Here is a 17,447-nt window from a genome sequence, read left to right as displayed (position 1 = left end):
CCCACAAAATGAAGAGGAAGTGGTGAGTGATAAAACTTATTAAGTATGAGTATTTATTCTATAATATTCAAATTGTATCATTCTCCTTCTCAAGTCTATCTCGTATTTCATAATTAATCTCTCTCTGGACTCTTTTTATATATGCTCTGTCTCTACCCTAATTTAGATTATTTGGAATGTTAGAATACACACACTATTTATCACATCTATGGTGAAAGAAAGTTTTCCTATCAAACTCTTATATCATCGTATTATGTCGATTGGAGTAAATTGGGACAGACAAACATAGTCATGTGACATCTCTAAGACTATTTATGTCTCGATTGTTCTATTATGGTTTGTCAATTGATAAATGGCCAAAAGACTTATTTCCACCCAAGGTATAGTGAGTTCCCAGATTCTTACCCTTTAATTTTTAAAAACCCAAACACCCACCAATGATATATAAAACTAAAACCTACCCTCTAAAATTAAGTTAAGGGAAAAATCATTATTTAACAATAATATTTAAAGTTTATATCATTTTAACCCCTTAATTTGAAAAATTAACATTTTCTCCCAAAATTAAGTTTGGAAAAGTAACATTTTCCCCCTTACCTAGGGTTTCCAATTTTATCGATGAATTTCTGACGATTTCTCTCCTTGTCGGTGTCATCTCTCTCTTCGGTGTTCAATATCAGACCGATGACGTCTGGATTCAATGGAATCCATATATCCAGATAAAGAGTTGAAACTAGATTCAATTCTTCGTTTGGATTTCGTCTAGATTCCATCAAATCTAAATATCATCGATCCAATTTGAGCATCGAAGGGAGAGACGACACTGACAGAGAAAAAGATCGATCATCATTGATAAAAAATTTATCAGCGAAATTGAAAACCTTAGGTAAGAGGGAAAATGTTATTTTTTAAAACTTAATTTTGAGGGAAATTGTTAATTTTTTAAATTAAGGGTTAAAATGATGTCAATTTTAAATATTATTGTTAAATAATGATTTTACCCTTAATCTTGACTTAATTTTAGAGGGTAAGTGTTAGTTTTCTAAATTATAGATAGGTGTTTGAGTTTTTGAAAGTTGAAAAATGAGAGTTTGAAAATTCACTATAACTTGGATGGGAATAAGTCTTTTGGCCTTGATAAATTTCCAGTATTGACATATCATAATACAAATACTAATCGACGAGCCCTTTTTATGTTTTGGCATGTCCTAGGTAAATTGATAGACACTTGGTCTTAGTATACACATAAGTGGATATTATTCGACAGACTATCTCGTTTAGCTGTTTTTGTAAATTAAGAAATATAAAATAAAATGTAGAGCGAACAATTTAGTGAATACTAAATAGCAAGGGTTCAAAGAAAATTGGTCCTTATTTTCGTGAAAACTGGGAAGCTAATCTGCAAACCGTAGCCCAAAAACATGGGCCTCCAGAAAAAAACGTTGACGTTTAGGCCGGGGCTCTGATCTCGCTCAAGCGTGCCATCACAGCATGCCCCCGTTGTCGACGGAAATTAGTCTCAACTTGAACATATATTGGCGCAAGAAATGGTACGATTGAACGATCACATGAAGCTCTCAGCTTCATTGCAGTTAGTTGGTCACTATATAATCTCATTTATCTTCGTGGTGTTCACTCAATTTGCCATCTCTTTAGTTCCTCGCTTCTTCCCCTCCTCGCCATTTTTTATCCAACTCACTCTCTTAGGTAAGTTTGTTTATATTTATACATGTTTCGAGTTTAATGTTTTTTTTTTTGGTTGAAATTTTTGCTTTTGCAGCTTTGGTGCTGCTAGTAGTGGTAGGTTTTGGTCGATGGAGTAGGTGGATTCTTAGAGTCTATGCGTCAGCTCCAGCTATCGTTTTTTTCAATATACTGTTTATTTGGACTGTGTATGTGGCTATTATTCGACAAGGTGCTTGTATGTTCTTGAATTTTTCTGGATTTTTTTATTTCACATTGAGGCTGAAATTTAAAATTAATTGATAGTTTCGTGCTTGTTTAATGCTTTCTAAATTTTACCTGCTTTTTGCAGCTGTTTCAAGTTTAATAGATGCTTTATTTAATGGACAGATTGCTGTGATCGTAATTGGTTTTTGTAGGTTGTTTTTTTGTTAAACCTTAACTCTGTCTCCTCTTATTTCATGTGATATTTGACCATTTCTTATGCTGATATGATTGTTATTAACTACAGGATCCTATTAAGTGATCCAGGTCGGGTAACACAAGAATCTCTTTGTTCGGACAGACTTGTTGAAAGTTCAGATTTTGGAGTTGAACCTGGCAATAAGGTTGTAAAGTAGAGCTAAATCAATCAGTTATTTAATATTGAATGCATTAGTAGTGAATTCCATGATTACCTAACTGGATTTGCGTTTACTTCCTCATTTAGGGTATTAGATCAAACAAAACTTATGTCATCTTATTCAGTCTAACTGCACTTAACTTCTGTTAATCTCAACTCTGGGGGATAGCTTTTGATTGTTCAATGTTTGAATCTCAAGAAAAATAAACATTATCACACATTCATGCACAGCCATGCAATTACCAAGGTCAGATGCTCTAAATTTTGCATTTTGAATTGAGACTTACTTTCTTGAAGCAGTATGATTTGACATCACAGGACCTGCGTGTTTTCAACTTCAAAATTCATCTCTTAGTTAGCATGTTAATTTATTCTTATTTTATATATTATTTCTTGCTGGGTTTGCTCAATGCCTCAAGCCTTAGGCTACTATGACCTCAATTATATTTGTCATTTTCTTTTCAAATTCTTTTTTCTGCCTACATCAGTGACCTTGTGAGTTTGAGTTCTTCTTTCATATTGCTAAATATAATATTTTCCGAATGAGTTCCATGTCTTATTGTTTCATTTTCATTTGAGTAATTAATTGGTTTTAAGGTTCTTATACTTCTTGCTTTCAGGGTTCCCCTTCACACAGGAGGGTTAGATATTGTAAAAGGTGCAAGGCACACATAAAGGGCTTTGACCATCATTGTCCTGCTTATGGGAACTGTATAGGTAATGATATTGTAGTAGGCATTATTTCCTTTTAAATCCTTAAAAGTTTTCAAAACCATTTCGGTTTCTACTTGCTCTTTGACTTCTTAACTAGAAGACTTAAAACTATGTGCCTTATTAGAGAGTAATGTTGATTATTATATTGTGTAGGCGAGAACAATTATGTTCTCTTCATTGCTCTTTTACTTGGGTTCTTATCAGCTGAAGCTTCTTATGTTGTGTGCTCAGTTCAGTGTAAGTTTAGCCTTGGTGACACCTGAAATGTATATCTTATCCACTTCCCGTTGATCTTATATCGCATTATAAAGATATTTTGGGTTTCCCTTCCTTTTACTCAAACTAGAGAAAAAAAAAAGGATTATGCTAACTGGTTAAAAGTATTGGTAAAATGGTGATTGTTACCAACGGATATATTGGTAAAATATGGTTCACTGAGCCTATGCTTGGTTTTACTGTTATCTAAACTTGAATTATTTTATCATTAGTGCTTTCCATGATGTATTATTCATTTTTGTATTTCAAACCCTTTTCAGTTGTCAGAAAAATTCAGAGAAATGATACAGATTGGTCTGAGGTAGGTCATTTTATTCCATTACTTGCCAGGGAAGTGTTGCTCGCTTGCATATATTTGCTGTAAATATTGCAGAACTAGCCATCTGCACTCTACAATTATTCATTCTGTTTGATGTAGATTAATGTGTTTGGAAATTTGGCTATTAGCACGATGCTGTTCTCTATTCTCCAAATATTATGGCAGGTTTATATCTGTTATCTCTTCATGTAAATTCTGCTTTTAGGAGACCATCTAAAAAATGTATTCTATGTAGGGCGTGTTTCTGACATGGCATTTGTATTGTGTGTGCTTCAATATCAGAACTGATGAGTGGGTAAGTCCCTAACTTCAATTTTTTTAAGAAAAGGAATGAGAGAGGGAGAGAGACTTGTTACTGATCGTAGTGCCCACATTTTGGTAGAAACACATAATATTTTAGATCAGCATTTAGAATTGATGGCCTTGATAATGTTTTTCAGATAAACTGGATGAAGTATCCTGAGTTTCAACTTGTTCAGTCTGAACCAGGTGAATAATCATGCAAAGTCATTGTTGGTTATGAATATAACTTTTTGCTCACAGTTAGTATTGAAACTTTTTTTTTTTTTAAATTGTTGTACCCAGGAACAAGCTTTACTAGGGTGGAGTTTAGAAATCCATATGATAAGGGTGTTCTACAGAATGTAAAGGAACTTTTAGCAATAAGATGATAACAGTATGAATGCGTGTATTCTGCTTCCAGGCAGCAATGGCTGTCTCTCTTTCTTGTGCTAACAATTTTAAGTTTGTCAAAGGCTGTATTTTGATGCACAAAATGAGCCTTATGAGGAGTTGAACGAGTGATATGCCGTTTAAATTGTCAACTGAAGTAAGGGATGCAATTTAGTCAGTGTCAGGTTTTTTTAGGCGACTTGGCTAGATGATCTTATGTGGATAAATGACAGCCTTGGTTCATATGAAAGTGACGTCTATGTAAATATGCTTCTTTGGATTAGGCACAATTAAAATGTCGATAGAAGCAAGCTGTTCCTGTTGTTACTGCTAACGAAGTAATTGGATAATTTTCTTAGTTTATTTTTGTCAATATGTTATATTTCATGTTTCTCTTACTGCACTTGGGGAAGACATATTATTCATCTTTATCTTACATCTTTAAGGGATTTTTAAAATGAACTTCTATATGGTGTGGTTTCTTCAGACAGATAACAGTAGAGTCCAAATTATTTTACAATTTAGAGAAAAAGATAGGAACAAAACTGGGGCTGGCATCTTGAGAGGGTCGACAGTTTATGCAGGAAAATCTCCATCTGAAATTCTAGATTAAGGGGGCTGAAATTCTTTTGCCATTAATTTCAAATTTGTTTTGAGATTTGTAGAGGCATTAGACAAAATTAAAAACGAAGATGGAACATTTTAAAGTTATTTAAAATCACACAAATTCATTATTTGAAAAACTTGCTTTTAAGCTTCTTGCAATCACTCAGTACTCACACAGAGATATCACTCCAAAACAAACAAACAAACAAACAAGCAAGCAAACAAACTCATGGTTTGCATCTGAACAGGCATTTTTATTTACTTTAGCCAGAGATTTCAATGGCCTTAGCTTGAGGCTTCTTCTCCTCCTCCTTAGGAACAGTGACAGTGAGCACTCCATCCTCCATGCTAGCTTTCACTTGCTCCATCTTTGCATCCTCCGGCAACCTAAACCTCCTCAGGAACTTCCCGCTGCTCCTCTCTACGCGGTGCCACTTGTCATTCTTCTCTTCTTGCTCTTTGCTTCTCTCTCCACTTATCTGCAGAATTCTACCCTCTTCAACTTCAACTTTCACCTCTTCCTTTTTCAGCCCTGGAAGATCAGCTTTGAAAATGTGAGCTTCTGGGGTCTCCTTCCAGTCGATTCTTGCATTAGCAAATGCCGATGTTTCACGAGCTGAAGAGGGCACATTGGCCACCGCTGAGGTGAAGAACCCATCAAATGGATCCCATATGTCCAGAGAAAAGGGATCAAACACGTTGGTTCTTCGCCCACCAAAAATGCTAGGAATGAGTGACATGTTTGCTAAATATTGAAGAAAGATTGAAGCTTTTGATCGGTTTCAGGATGAAAACGAAGAGGGATGAGCAGACTATTTATAGGATTAAGAGGAGGATTCGAGAAACTTAAAGAAATCTCGGGTTCTTTCGGGGTGGGCCTTGTGTTATCCTTTTAATATTATATAACTTTATATTGTCCTGTCTTCTGAAACCTTCTACCATCTTCAAAGGCATCATTTCGCATCCTGTTTATCTTTAAATAATTAAAGAAGGTTAAATGACTTATTCCCACCAACCTTGGGTGCAAACCCAAGTTACTATTTATTAATTTTCAAAATTTTATATATTTATTTATCTGTTAAATTTTATTATTATTATAAAAATAAAATTATTATTTAATAAAAATATTTAAAAAAATTATATATTTATTTAATTTTTCGTAAATTTAAAAATTAAAAAATTTCTCCTTTAAAATTTAAAAAATAACTATTTTCCTTATAAGATTTACATTTTTTTTCTTACCACTTTTTCAATTATTGAAGTCAGTTAATCTCCTCTCTCTCATCTTTTGGACGGAAACAAATCTGATTGATCGATCAGATGTTATGCAGCACACAAATCTGTTTGACTCTGTGACTCCCTAACCCCAATTTTTTTTTTTTTTTTAAGGAGTGAGAGAAGGAGAGAGATTTGTTACTGATCGTAGTGCCCACATTCTGACAGAACACAATATTTTAGATCAGCATTTAGAATTGATGGCCTTGATAATGTTTTTCCAGATAAACTGGGAGAAATATCCTGAGTTTGTAAATAAAGCATGTCTCTAAGAAATTTTATTCTTCATGGGCTTTGCTTTAGAACTCAAATGTTGGGCCTTAAAGTTTAATAATTAGGCCATCAAGAAATAAAAAGGCCTATCTACATGTTATGTAAATTAAGAGATGGGCCAAGATGTAGAAGTCTGGAGTCCAAAAGACATAATCCCAATTACCAAGTCCACCTTGACTTCAAGGTTTTAGTTGATTTTGGAGTGGTGGTAAATAGGGTAAATTAGAAAAACATGATTTAAAGAAAAATATTAGTCAATGAATTAATAATTTGCAAGTAAGTGGCGTTGAAATTTGGCTTTCTTGAAAACCAATTTGCTGTTGTGTCATAAAACTACTGGATGATCAAGATTCAATGAATGCCATATAAGAAAAGTTTCATAATTGACACCCGAATTTCCAGAAATATATTATTTAATTACTAACTTTTGGAAACTTTATAATTAAATAATTACGTTATTCTATTTAATAATTTAAAATTGCTTTAAAATATCATATCCTGGGTTTGCGTAAAAGCCTTGAGTTCTTATAGATTTCACAAACGATTTTAAAAAATCGAACAAAGATACCTTAGTGGAACTCTTAATGAAGATTAATTTAGTGTATTCTCAGCCAATCAAGTCTTAATTTAGATACATCATAGAATTAGAAGCCCAATTGAATCTTTGCAGCTTACTATATAAGCGTACAAGTTACCTCCAGATTTTCTTTCTAAGTTGTGCAAAATTATTATGTCCCACGTAGTCATAATTAATTTCAAAAAATTAATTATTAAAGTTTAATATGTAATTAATTATCATCACTTTCGTAAATTAATTCGAAAGTATGTTGCTTGAAGAAATTGTGTGGACAAATGACAATCAGTGGTCTTTTTTAGAGGTTAACATGAGGTCGTTTTCTACTAATGAAGTTGGTCCAATTGATGTAAAGGTTTCATCATGGCTTTATTTTGTAGAATTTGACTGATTCCGTCTATTAAGAGTTACACGGTATTATATGAGTGGTTACAATAAATGTTTGATTTAAGGCCAAACGACTATTTCCCAACCAAGGTATGCTGTAATGACAAGTTTCTACCCTTTAACTATGAAAACACCAAATACCTATCTATGACCAGTTAAATTTAACGAAACTCTAACCCATGAAAATTTAATCTCATTTTTCCCCCTAAAAGTTTAAAAACTAACATTTTTTCTTTAAGCTAAGTTTAAAAAAATCGCATTTTCCCCCCTAGGATTTAGTTTCCGAACCCTTTCACTTTCTCCGGTGCCATCGCCGGCCATCTCTCCCTCCCGACAATTTCTCTTCCACCGACGACCCCTCTCAACTCCACCCCAACCTATTCGACGTAGAGAGACGTCGTTTGGGAAGAGAAATCGTCTTCCCAGATGAAGACGACTCGTCTTCCCAGAGGGCGACGAGTCGTCTCGTCTTCGTCTGGGAAGATGATCGTCTTCCCAGACGACGACTGGGAAGACGAAGAATTCGTCTTTCCCGACGAAGTTCTTCATCTTCCACGGCTTCTTTGACGTGGATCGGGCGTCCAAATGGGAGGAAAGAGATCGTCGAAAGGAGAGGATGTTTCGGGAGGGAGAGGCCGTCGACAATGGAGCTAGAGATGTCGTCAGAGATTTCAAAACGAAACCCTAGGATGAAACTGCGATTTTTTAAAACTTAGGCTGGGAGAAATTGTAGTTTTTAAAGTTTAGGGGGGCAAAAGTTGATTCTATTTTAGTTTATTTTTAATATTATAGAAAAAATGACGATTTTACCTTTACCATCGTTAGAGTTTTGTTAAATTTAACTAGTCATGGATGAGTGTTTGGTGTTTCCATAGTTAAAGGGTGAAAACTTGTCATTACAACATACCTTTAGTGGGAAATAGTCGTTTGGCCTTGATTTAAGTTAAACTTGTCTGAGTTTAAAAACAAACTCAATTAAAACAGTTTAAAATAAGTTTAGTTTAAATAAATTGTAAATTCGAGCTCGAGCTTAAAAATTATAAAATTTTCAATTCAAACTCAAGTGTTAAAGGTGTTCAACTCAATAATCTTGCTAACTTAAAATTTTTTTATACTAATCAATAAAACATATTGTTTTAGCTAATATGTATCAAAATAGTGTTATTTTAACCATTTTTTGTTTAATTATAATATCGAATTAAGCACAAAATTTATCTTGGGCTTGAACTTGATTTCAACTCTCTTGAATAAGTTGAAATAGAATAATTTTAAAGTAAACTCGAACTCGGGCTCAACTCCACTGAAGTTGAGATGTGGTTAATTTAAATTAATCTTTAATTATAACGTGGACTAAAAAGAAACTGTGAAAAGCCCCTAATGTGAACCCTAATACTATAAATACTGAAAAGTCACTCCAGTGTGAAAAGAATTCTTACGGATGCAAGAGAATTGACAGGGATTTCAAAATGGTTGGTACCCGCATAAAAAAGTGAAGGGTCGTAAACTTAATTATAAGCTTCTTATTTGATTTACAAGACTTGCTGATAAAAGAGTAGGTTTATTTTGGAAGCATCTTATTACGTTGCAACTTACCATCTAACCATCTGTACATAAAATTAAAGCCATGATTTTATTTAAGCGATCAATAGTTATCAGAATTATAAGAGTCAAAAGGGTTTCATTGCCCGATAATTTAGAAATTAATATTCTCTAAGCTTGTCCAATATATTAAATGAATTATTTTGAAAGTTTGTATTAAATTCAGTCATGATCCCTCAATGACGGCACCCGTGCGGCACCAAGTCCGGCTCGAACTTGGTCAGCCCTGCACCTCTTCCAGCTTCGAAATGGCACAGCTCCGCTTCTGCACCAACACTGCGCAGAATATAATAGGACACCTTACCTGGAGCTTCACTGCATGTAGCTTGAGTGTGAACACAGGTCTGCTGTGTCCTTAACTTCAAAAGTATTAAAGAAGGATGTCAAACAAGATTATAAAAATCTATAATTCAAAGTACTAGTTAATTATATATACATTATATTTGACTGAAGAACGATAAAAAGAAAGAAATTATACTCATTTTCTAAAGCTCTAATTCTAATTTTTTCATTCTAATTACTTTTGTTTGTAGATAAAGATTTGCCAGTAGAATTTAGTAGACTCTTTTTGTTATAATAAGCAATATAGTTTCATCAAGTGCTGGTTTATGTTCCATTACCAGGATCTCTTAGTAGATGCTGAAGAAGAATAACAGTTTAATGCTTTAGCTATATCAGGATGAAGTGTAACCCTAAATGTCTATATGCTGAAGACCATTATTTTGGTGATATTCAGGGCACTGTAGGATTATTTTTCCAAGAGGGAGAATAAGTGGAAACATGGCATCTTCTTATTTTTTTAGTTCTGCAGAACTATTCCAGGGTGATTAATGGTGACGCCCACAAAGTAAATTTTAAATCTGTTGTTTTAAATTAATCATGTCTTATTCTTGTAATGATCTAACATGACAAAGGAATCACATGTGGAGAAAAGATGTGTCTAATTTGTGTTGAATTATTGAATTGATGTTTGCGAGGACTGATGAGACCAATTCCTAGCACATATCCGTCTTTAATAATTCATGCATAGGCTAGCCTAATTAATCTTGCTTCAGAGACCATGTGACTCCGCTGAATATGCCTGTCCCAACAATGAAGACTCTGAGATCCTGCTAACTCTCTTCATGAATGATCAACCGAGGAGGGGCCATTTACAAGATTATCGGAGTAACATCTGATTAATGAAATGTGGATGCTTTCGTTTACTTGTTAACGGGGAAACGTACAATCACAAGAACTTGAATTTTATACGTCCTGCACTTTAGCTTTATCTGAATTTGATGACTTGGTGGTCAAAGCTTTTTAATGTTTTCAAAGCTTAGTGCTGAGTTTCATGAGCTTCATGGTTTTGTCTTCTTCGTAAGGAGGCAAAAGTTACCTAGAATTCTAATTTCTCAATTATTCATGCACACTAATTTCTCCAATTGGATGTTTGTATGCAGGCCTCGAATTTCTCATTAATTTTATTGCTACATGAAAGCATGCATGTGCATGCTTAGAATATTTCACGAGGCCACCCGTCCTGCAGAAGCCACAGATAAACTATCTCTATGAAATTGTGAGTATAATTTGAAAAGTCATTAGTGTTTGGCCAAAGGATTTATTCCCACTCAAAGTTTATTGCATTCTCAAATTGATACCTTTTAATTATTGAAAACTTAAATACCCACCTATAAATAGTTAAAATTAATAAAATAAGTTAATATTATCTATTTGCCCCATAAATTTAAAAACTAACAATTTTCTTCATAATTAAACTTTGAAATATTACATTTTTCCTTTAAGATTTCTTTCTTTTGTTCCATCCCTTTTTCAGCATTGTCACAGTTTAGCGTCTGTCTCTTTCCCTTTCTTTTTCCATTTCAAGCATTTTCTCCCCACCTTCGTCACTGGATGAAGATGAGGAGAAGACGCCAAAAATAGGAACAAATAGAGAAGGAAAGAGACGCTAGTCAATGATGGCGTTAGAAGGGGAGAAAGAAAGAAAAAAGAAACATCAGAAGAAAAAATATAATATTTCAAAGTTTAATTCTAAAAAAAATTATTAATTTTTTAACCTAAGAGGGAAATGGTTAATTTTTTATTTTTAATATATTACTAATTAAATTTATGATTTTATCTTTAAAACTTAACAAATCTTATTAATTTTAACCGTTCAAGGATGAGTATTTAATTTTATAATAATTAAATTATATCAATTTGAGAATGCAATATACTTTTGGTGGAAATAAGTCCTTTAGCCTTAGTGTTTTGCAAATTTCATTAGTGCATATGCTTAACAAGTACTCTGATAAATCCTTCACTCCATCCTTTGCTTCGGCTTAGAAATTACAATTGGATCGCTTGTAACTGCTCTCACATTCGAAAACCAAAATGGGATTTCTCTTTGTTAGAGCATTTAAAATTATTCCCTTCCCCCTATAAATTAAAACTTTTACCTTTCTTTTTTGTTGGAAAAGAGATATCATTATCACCTAGCTAGTTTCTACTTATGAGATACATCTTTTACACTGCAATATCTTCTTTAATCATAAGGCTTAATTTAATTTTATAAGCACTCATATTATATATAATAATCATGCATTTCCTTCCTTTAATCTACAATTTTATTCCAAGCGTGCTTGAATGTTTATGTATTTGTACTACCATATATTATTGACAATATGTTATCACTTATCCAAGAAAAGTCATGGCAGCAAGCGTAGGAGGACACCTTTTGTCGAATGGCCCATCTTGTATAGGAGCATTTATGTCTTTGCATTATTCATTTTTCACTCAAAGTGAAACCATCAAAAGTCACAATTATTAAAAGAATCAAATCCCTCATTTTAATTTTCTTTCCCATCAATCGTACACTCACTTAGATCAGCTTCAAAATCATATAATCTATGGAATCTGTTCATGGGCACGTTAACAATATTCCTGTGCAATCATATGATAATGTTTACACTATATCACTACATGATTCATTCCCTTCCATTATTGTTCTTCTTACTCCAAATAATAATGTCCGACAAATAATATTGTAATAGTAAAATTTAATCGGGTAATAACTCTTAAAAGAGTAGTTTAAATGATAAAAAAAAGTAAAATGTTAAATATATATAAGAGTGTGATTTTAAATTTTCTTTTCACCAATGGTTGTGCAATCACCATTATCGGGAGAAGAAAATCAAGGGTTTGTGGGGGTGAATTGTCACTTTGTCAAAATTTAAAGTTGAGATGAAATATTATTTTTCAAAACCTAAGAAAAAAATAAGATTAATTATATATTTTTTAATATAAAAGGTAAAATAACAATTTTACTCTTATTTCTAATAGAAAATTCTAATAGATATTAGTCTATGAGTGAGTGTTTAAGTTTTTAAAATCTTATAAATATGTATTTATCTTTATATTAAAATTTGGGTGAAAAATAGTCCTTTCACCTTCTTCTTACTCTGAATAATAATTTCTAATAAATAATATTATAATAATAAAATTTAATCAGATAATAATCTATGAAAAATAATTTAAGTGATAAAAAATAAAATATTAAATATAATAAGAGAATAATATCAAATTTTATTGGTGATATTTTAAAATTAAATTATTAACTTAATATAATTATGAAACCAAATACTAAATCTAAAAAATTTACTGTTAAAAGAACGAAAAAAAAAAAAAAGATAAATGGGCAGTCTCACCCTTGAAGAGACTGTTTGTATCCAAACACACTCAAGGGTCCCCATGATAGAGGAGTTGCTAGCGTCACTGTCATGGTATGAAGTTTAAAACTGGCAGTGGCTGACTTGTAAATAATGGGACAAAGTTCGGGTAAAGAAGTAAATCACAAAGTCAATTCAGCCTTGTTCAATTATATAATTCATTAATTGAAGAAAATTGACAACAAGAATTCCCTCCATATTTACCGGTCCAAAAATCCAACGCTCAATAAAGAAACCGCGAGTTTCAACGGCCAAGATGACTGGAGTTAGTTGGGAGCGTTATTTCCAACGCGGTTTCCATAAGAAAACATAAAGCAACTTCAAACTCTTTCTTTTTATTTTTAATTATAAGACTTTTATATGAAAATTTTTTTCTATCTTAATATCTAATATTAATTTTTTATAAATAAAATATAAATTATATGATTGGAAAAATCAAAACGCTAGACTAGGAAACTTTATTATATTGAAATATAAAGAAGTAACAGAAGGTTTAATTTGACTGGAGACTGCGCTGGGTCTACTATAGGAATTCTATCTTGCCCGAAACTGACTGAGGATGACTGCCCGCACTGACACGGTCATCTCTCTCGCCCTACGGGCAGTTGCTAACCCCAATACGATACGGGACTTTGATCACTCGCTCTTCAGCCAAGGACTACTTAAATGGGAAACTTTAGTACGACAATAGCTTATTTAAAGAGAGAGAAAGAGGGAAAGCTTCTTCGCCCCCACCTCTGGTTGAAGGTGGCGCTTCACCAAGAACCTGTGGCGGTGAAGTGTGCACCCTCTGAAGATTAAATAAAGAGAGAAGATGGGTCAAGGACTGAGTTGTGCTACCAGTAATGAACATGAACTTTTCACTGCCGTTCAGTATGGTGATATTGATATGGTTAATGATTTGTTAGAGAAAGACCCCAATCTCATACACCATACTACCCTTTATGATCGCCACTCAGTTCTTCATGTTGCGGCTGCTAATGGCCAGATCGAGGTTGTTTTTTCATTTCAGATTTTTCTTTTCTGTTTACAGAAGGTTGGTTATTATTGTTAATTTTCTTTGATGGGTTTTTCTCGGTTCTTATCGTTTTGCTTGATTTACAGATTTTAGATTTGGCCTTGAATCGATCTGTGAAGCCAGATGTGTTGAATCGTTACAAGCAGGTAACCATTTTTTTGTTTTTTCATGTTTCTGTGTGAATGTCACATCTCTGTTGTTGTTTCAAATGGTTTGATCTTTCTGATTATGTTTTTGTTCAGACTCCGCTTATGTTGGCTGCAATGCATGGGAAGATCTGCTGTGTGAAAAGGCTTCTTCGAGCTGATGCAAATGTATAAAAAAGTTCCAATTTGTGTTCATTTTGTAATATATTATTCTTTTTTGACCATGGGACTAAAATTATGTAGCTAATCTATAACATTTTCAGATATTGATGTTTGATTCCATCTTTGGAAGAACCTGCTTGCACTATGCTGCTTATTATGGCCGTGCCGATTGCCTTCAAGCCATTCTGGCTGCTGCTGAATCTAGCCCTATTGCTGTATCTTGGTAAGCTATCAAATATTTATGTTTATTATGCATTTTATTTGATATTTAGATTGATTTGGCTTATAATAATATTATTTATTACTTGGAATTGGTTGTTTAGGGGCTATGCAAGGTTTGTTAACATTAGAGATGGCAGGGGAGCGACACCATTGCACTTGGCCTCACGCCAAAAACGGCCGGAGTGTGTTCATATTTTGCTAAACTGTGGTGCTCTTGTTTGTGCTTCAACTGGTGGATATGGGTAATAATTGTTATTTAGTTCTTTCGGTTTTTGTTAATTTTTTTGTGTTAAATTTGTTTTGTAGACTGAGAGATTGTTGAATTCAGTTTCCCAGGAAGCACTCCTCTTCATTTGGCAGCTAGAGGGGGATCTATAGATTGCGTGCGTGCACTGCTGGCGTGGGGTGCAGATCGTGTTCAAAGAGATGCATCTGGGTAAAATTAATTGCTTTCTTGATTTGTTACATATGTTAATTCATATTAAATCACCATCCAAGTGAATTTTATTTTGTTTCTTCTATCAACTTCATACCATATATATTAGTTTCTTTGTTGCTGTCTTAAATTAAAAACCTGAACTCCAGGTTCCAAACAGCCAGGGCGAGTTTGAATGAATTGTAAAAATTGAATTGCATAATATGTTCAGTTTTCAAATTTGCTATTAAAAACAAAGTTGTTGCACAAAACTTTCAAACTGTAGTACTCTAGAAACTCTTAATCAATCATTTATCACTTGTATGCTTTTCTCGTGTCTTTTGACCTCTATTTATGCTGGACTAAACTTTCTTGCTTTGATTTTCACTATTTGTGAATATTCTTTTCCATGATTTTGTTCATCAATATGAAGTATCTGTGCCGGTTGTCTTTTGTCTGACAGATTTTTTCCAAGGATTTGCAACTAATTGTCATGTTGTTATATGGTCTTCTCTGTGTAGGAGGATACCTTATGTAGTTGCATTAAGGCATAAACATAGAGCTTGTGCTGCCTTGTTGGATCCTGCATCAGCAGAGCCTCTTGTATGGCCATCACCCCTTAAATTCATCAGTGAGCTTGATAAAGAGGCAAAAGCTCTGCTAGAACAGGCCCTGATGGAGGCAAACAGGGTGAGAGAGAAAAGTATCTTCAAGGATAGTGCATACTTACTTCCTTCCTCATCAGATTCTGACACAGGAACAGATGACAATACTTCTGAGGTAATTTCTTTAGAAGGGGAAAAAAAAAAAAAGGAAAAAATTTGAATCATAGAGAGGTAGTGGAAAATTCAGGTTTGAAACTGGTGAGTTTAGTTTAATGTTTAAACTGAATTCATAAATTATTTAAAGTTTAAAACTTTGTTCAACTCATAGCAATTGCGCCAATTGTGAACAAAACAAATGGCTGCAATACGTGAACAACCCAAAAAATTCATATCTTGACTTGTGTCATGGACCGAGGACCACAGGTCTTCCACTGAGAGTTTATGGGAAATTAGCAATAATTACACATTTGATGCAATTTTGAGTAGCTTGGTAGGCTGTCTTAACTTTGTTGCTTAATGAACTGATACTAGCTTAAGTACATAACCAATCGTAAAATTCTTTGAAAGTTCTGAATTTGGGAGATTCTCTGTGGTGATGTTTTTCAAGCTTCTTGCAAATTATTCTTTATTTAGCTGAGGGTTTCATTCACTGCCAATGTTTCGAGCCATATCTTTTACAAATCTGTTAAGTATATATTTGAACTTTTATAAATATCTTGGCAATGTGGAATTGATTGTTGACATATAATGCAGGCCAGTGATACAGAGCTCTGCTGCATATGCTTTGAGCAAATATGTACTATTGAAGTTGAAGATTGCGGCCACCAGATGTGTGCACGATGTACACTAGCCCTCTGCTGCCATAACAAGCCAAACCCTACAACTGCTTGCCTAACACCTCCAGTTTGCCCCTTTTGCCGAAGCTCCATTGCTCGTCTGGTGGTTGCAAAAGTCAAGGATCAGGATGATGCTGATCATGACAATGAGGACGTTGGTTCAGCAAAACAGAGAAAGTCTAGGTGGTCTGGCAACTTCAGTGAGGGAAGCAGTAGCTTCAAAGGACTAACTGCAGTGGGATCCTTTGGCAAGACGGGTGGCCGGAGCTCTGGTAGAATTGCTGCTGATAATGAGTGGGTTGACAAGCCTTGATACTTCAACGCATTTGGTAATCAAAGATTCCATTTGGTGATCGAGAATCCTCCTAATTGTTATCAGAAAAAAGGGAAATGACAAATCAAGGAAAGGAAACCCCTTTTGCCGGTGGCCCCAGTTGGTAAATGTAGATAGTGGTCCATTTGGTATGTAGATCTGGGAAACAAGTGAAGTAAGTGAGTTGCAGGTTTGGGTTGGTTAGTTTGGTAATGGTTGCTTGGGTCATATCGTTTTAGTCTTTGAGATTGAAGGAGCTTTTGGTTATTATGAGAGTATGTTAGATACCTAAGTCCTAAGTTGGTTAAAAGAAGGGGAGGAAATAATTCTTTATCTACGCTAAAGGGAAATTCAACATTCTTCAATGGCTGCTTCTAAATCTTTGTATTATTAAAACCCCCTTTAAGTCAAGGATATGAATAGGTAATATTGGGTTTGAATTCAGACCCCACAAAGCTTTAATCTTCTTTTCTTACTAATGGGTGGAGGAGAGAAATGTCATTCATCATTTAATAATATTATTTCTTTATAAATTTCCTATAATGTCGCATATGAATTATTGTTAAAAAATAAAATAATAGATAAAAGCCTGTTTGCTTGTTGGTTGGCATGCGATAATATATAATAAAACTGTCAAGGCTTAAGATACTGACACGTGGAGTTGATGAATTGTGAAATCAAGGACTGAGAACGCGCAGGCGCACCTAACTTGATTGTGTAGCCTAGTCTGTAGAATGACTTCATATGATGAATCATGCATGGGTTCTGTCGTGTCATGCCCAATGTCCATGTCTTTATTCAATGGTTTATGTAGGCCCTATACTCCCATTTTCCAGGTGGGTCCATCCCATTGGACGGTCTAGATTGTACTACAGAATTTTCCATTGGTTGACGATGGCAGTCAGCCAACTTGAGTAGGACCTTGTAATCAACTTTAAGCATGCATGACCTAAGAAAATTCCAAGTAACGCCAAGTTCACCCTTAAGACAATTGCCATCACTCTTAGAGTCAAGTCAACTTAA

The 17,447-nt window shown here is 34.0% G+C and overlaps 3 protein-coding genes across 6 annotated transcripts; 2 read left to right on the top strand and 1 right to left on the bottom strand.

Moving 5' to 3' along the window:
- The first annotated feature begins 1,343 nt into the window (after positions 1 to 1,343).
- Positions 1,344 to 4,659, top strand: LOC123208932 (palmitoyltransferase ZDHHC12-like). Of its 4 annotated transcripts, none has more exons than XR_006500872.1 (11): positions 1,344 to 1,707; positions 1,781 to 1,921; positions 2,036 to 2,102; positions 2,195 to 2,291; positions 2,926 to 3,022; positions 3,173 to 3,256; positions 3,556 to 3,596; positions 3,714 to 3,775; positions 3,850 to 3,909; positions 4,055 to 4,103; positions 4,200 to 4,659. XR_006500872.1 is itself a non-coding variant. In XM_044626587.1 (11 exons), the coding sequence occupies exons 1-11, from the start codon at positions 1,548 to 1,550 to the stop codon at positions 4,283 to 4,285; spliced, it is 948 nt and encodes a 315-aa protein (XP_044482522.1). In that variant the 5' UTR covers positions 1,348 to 1,547; the 3' UTR covers positions 4,286 to 4,659. The 4 variants fall into 4 exon arrangements, 3 of the variants coding, with proteins under 3 accessions (XP_044482524.1, XP_044482522.1, XP_044482523.1); XM_044626587.1 differs by having other exon boundaries at positions 1,348 to 1,707; positions 3,714 to 3,779; XM_044626588.1 differs by having other exon boundaries at positions 1,352 to 1,707; positions 1,781 to 1,915; positions 3,714 to 3,779.
- Positions 4,660 to 4,994: 335 nt separating this feature from the next.
- On the bottom strand, positions 4,995 to 5,749 carry LOC123208933 (18.1 kDa class I heat shock protein-like). The gene has a single exon (XM_044626590.1). The coding sequence runs from the start codon at positions 5,630 to 5,632 to the stop codon at positions 5,156 to 5,158; it is 477 nt and encodes a 158-aa protein (XP_044482525.1). The 5' UTR covers positions 5,633 to 5,749; the 3' UTR covers positions 4,995 to 5,155.
- Positions 5,750 to 13,369: 7,620 nt separating this feature from the next.
- On the top strand, positions 13,370 to 16,957 carry LOC123208438 (putative E3 ubiquitin-protein ligase XBAT31). The gene is made up of 8 exons (XM_044625966.1): positions 13,370 to 13,701; positions 13,812 to 13,871; positions 13,968 to 14,039; positions 14,135 to 14,256; positions 14,357 to 14,497; positions 14,584 to 14,691; positions 15,192 to 15,450; positions 16,029 to 16,957. The coding sequence occupies exons 1-8, from the start codon at positions 13,522 to 13,524 to the stop codon at positions 16,422 to 16,424; spliced, it is 1,338 nt and encodes a 445-aa protein (XP_044481901.1). The 5' UTR covers positions 13,370 to 13,521; the 3' UTR covers positions 16,425 to 16,957.
- Positions 16,958 to 17,447: the final 490 nt, after the last annotated feature.

This window comes from Mangifera indica, chromosome 2 (genome assembly GCF_011075055.1).
Source record: "Mangifera indica cultivar Alphonso chromosome 2, CATAS_Mindica_2.1, whole genome shotgun sequence".
Taxonomy (NCBI): domain Eukaryota; kingdom Viridiplantae; phylum Streptophyta; class Magnoliopsida; order Sapindales; family Anacardiaceae; genus Mangifera; species Mangifera indica.
The sequence above is the reverse complement of the archived record's forward strand: the minus strand, read 5'-3'. Positions and strand labels throughout refer to the sequence as shown.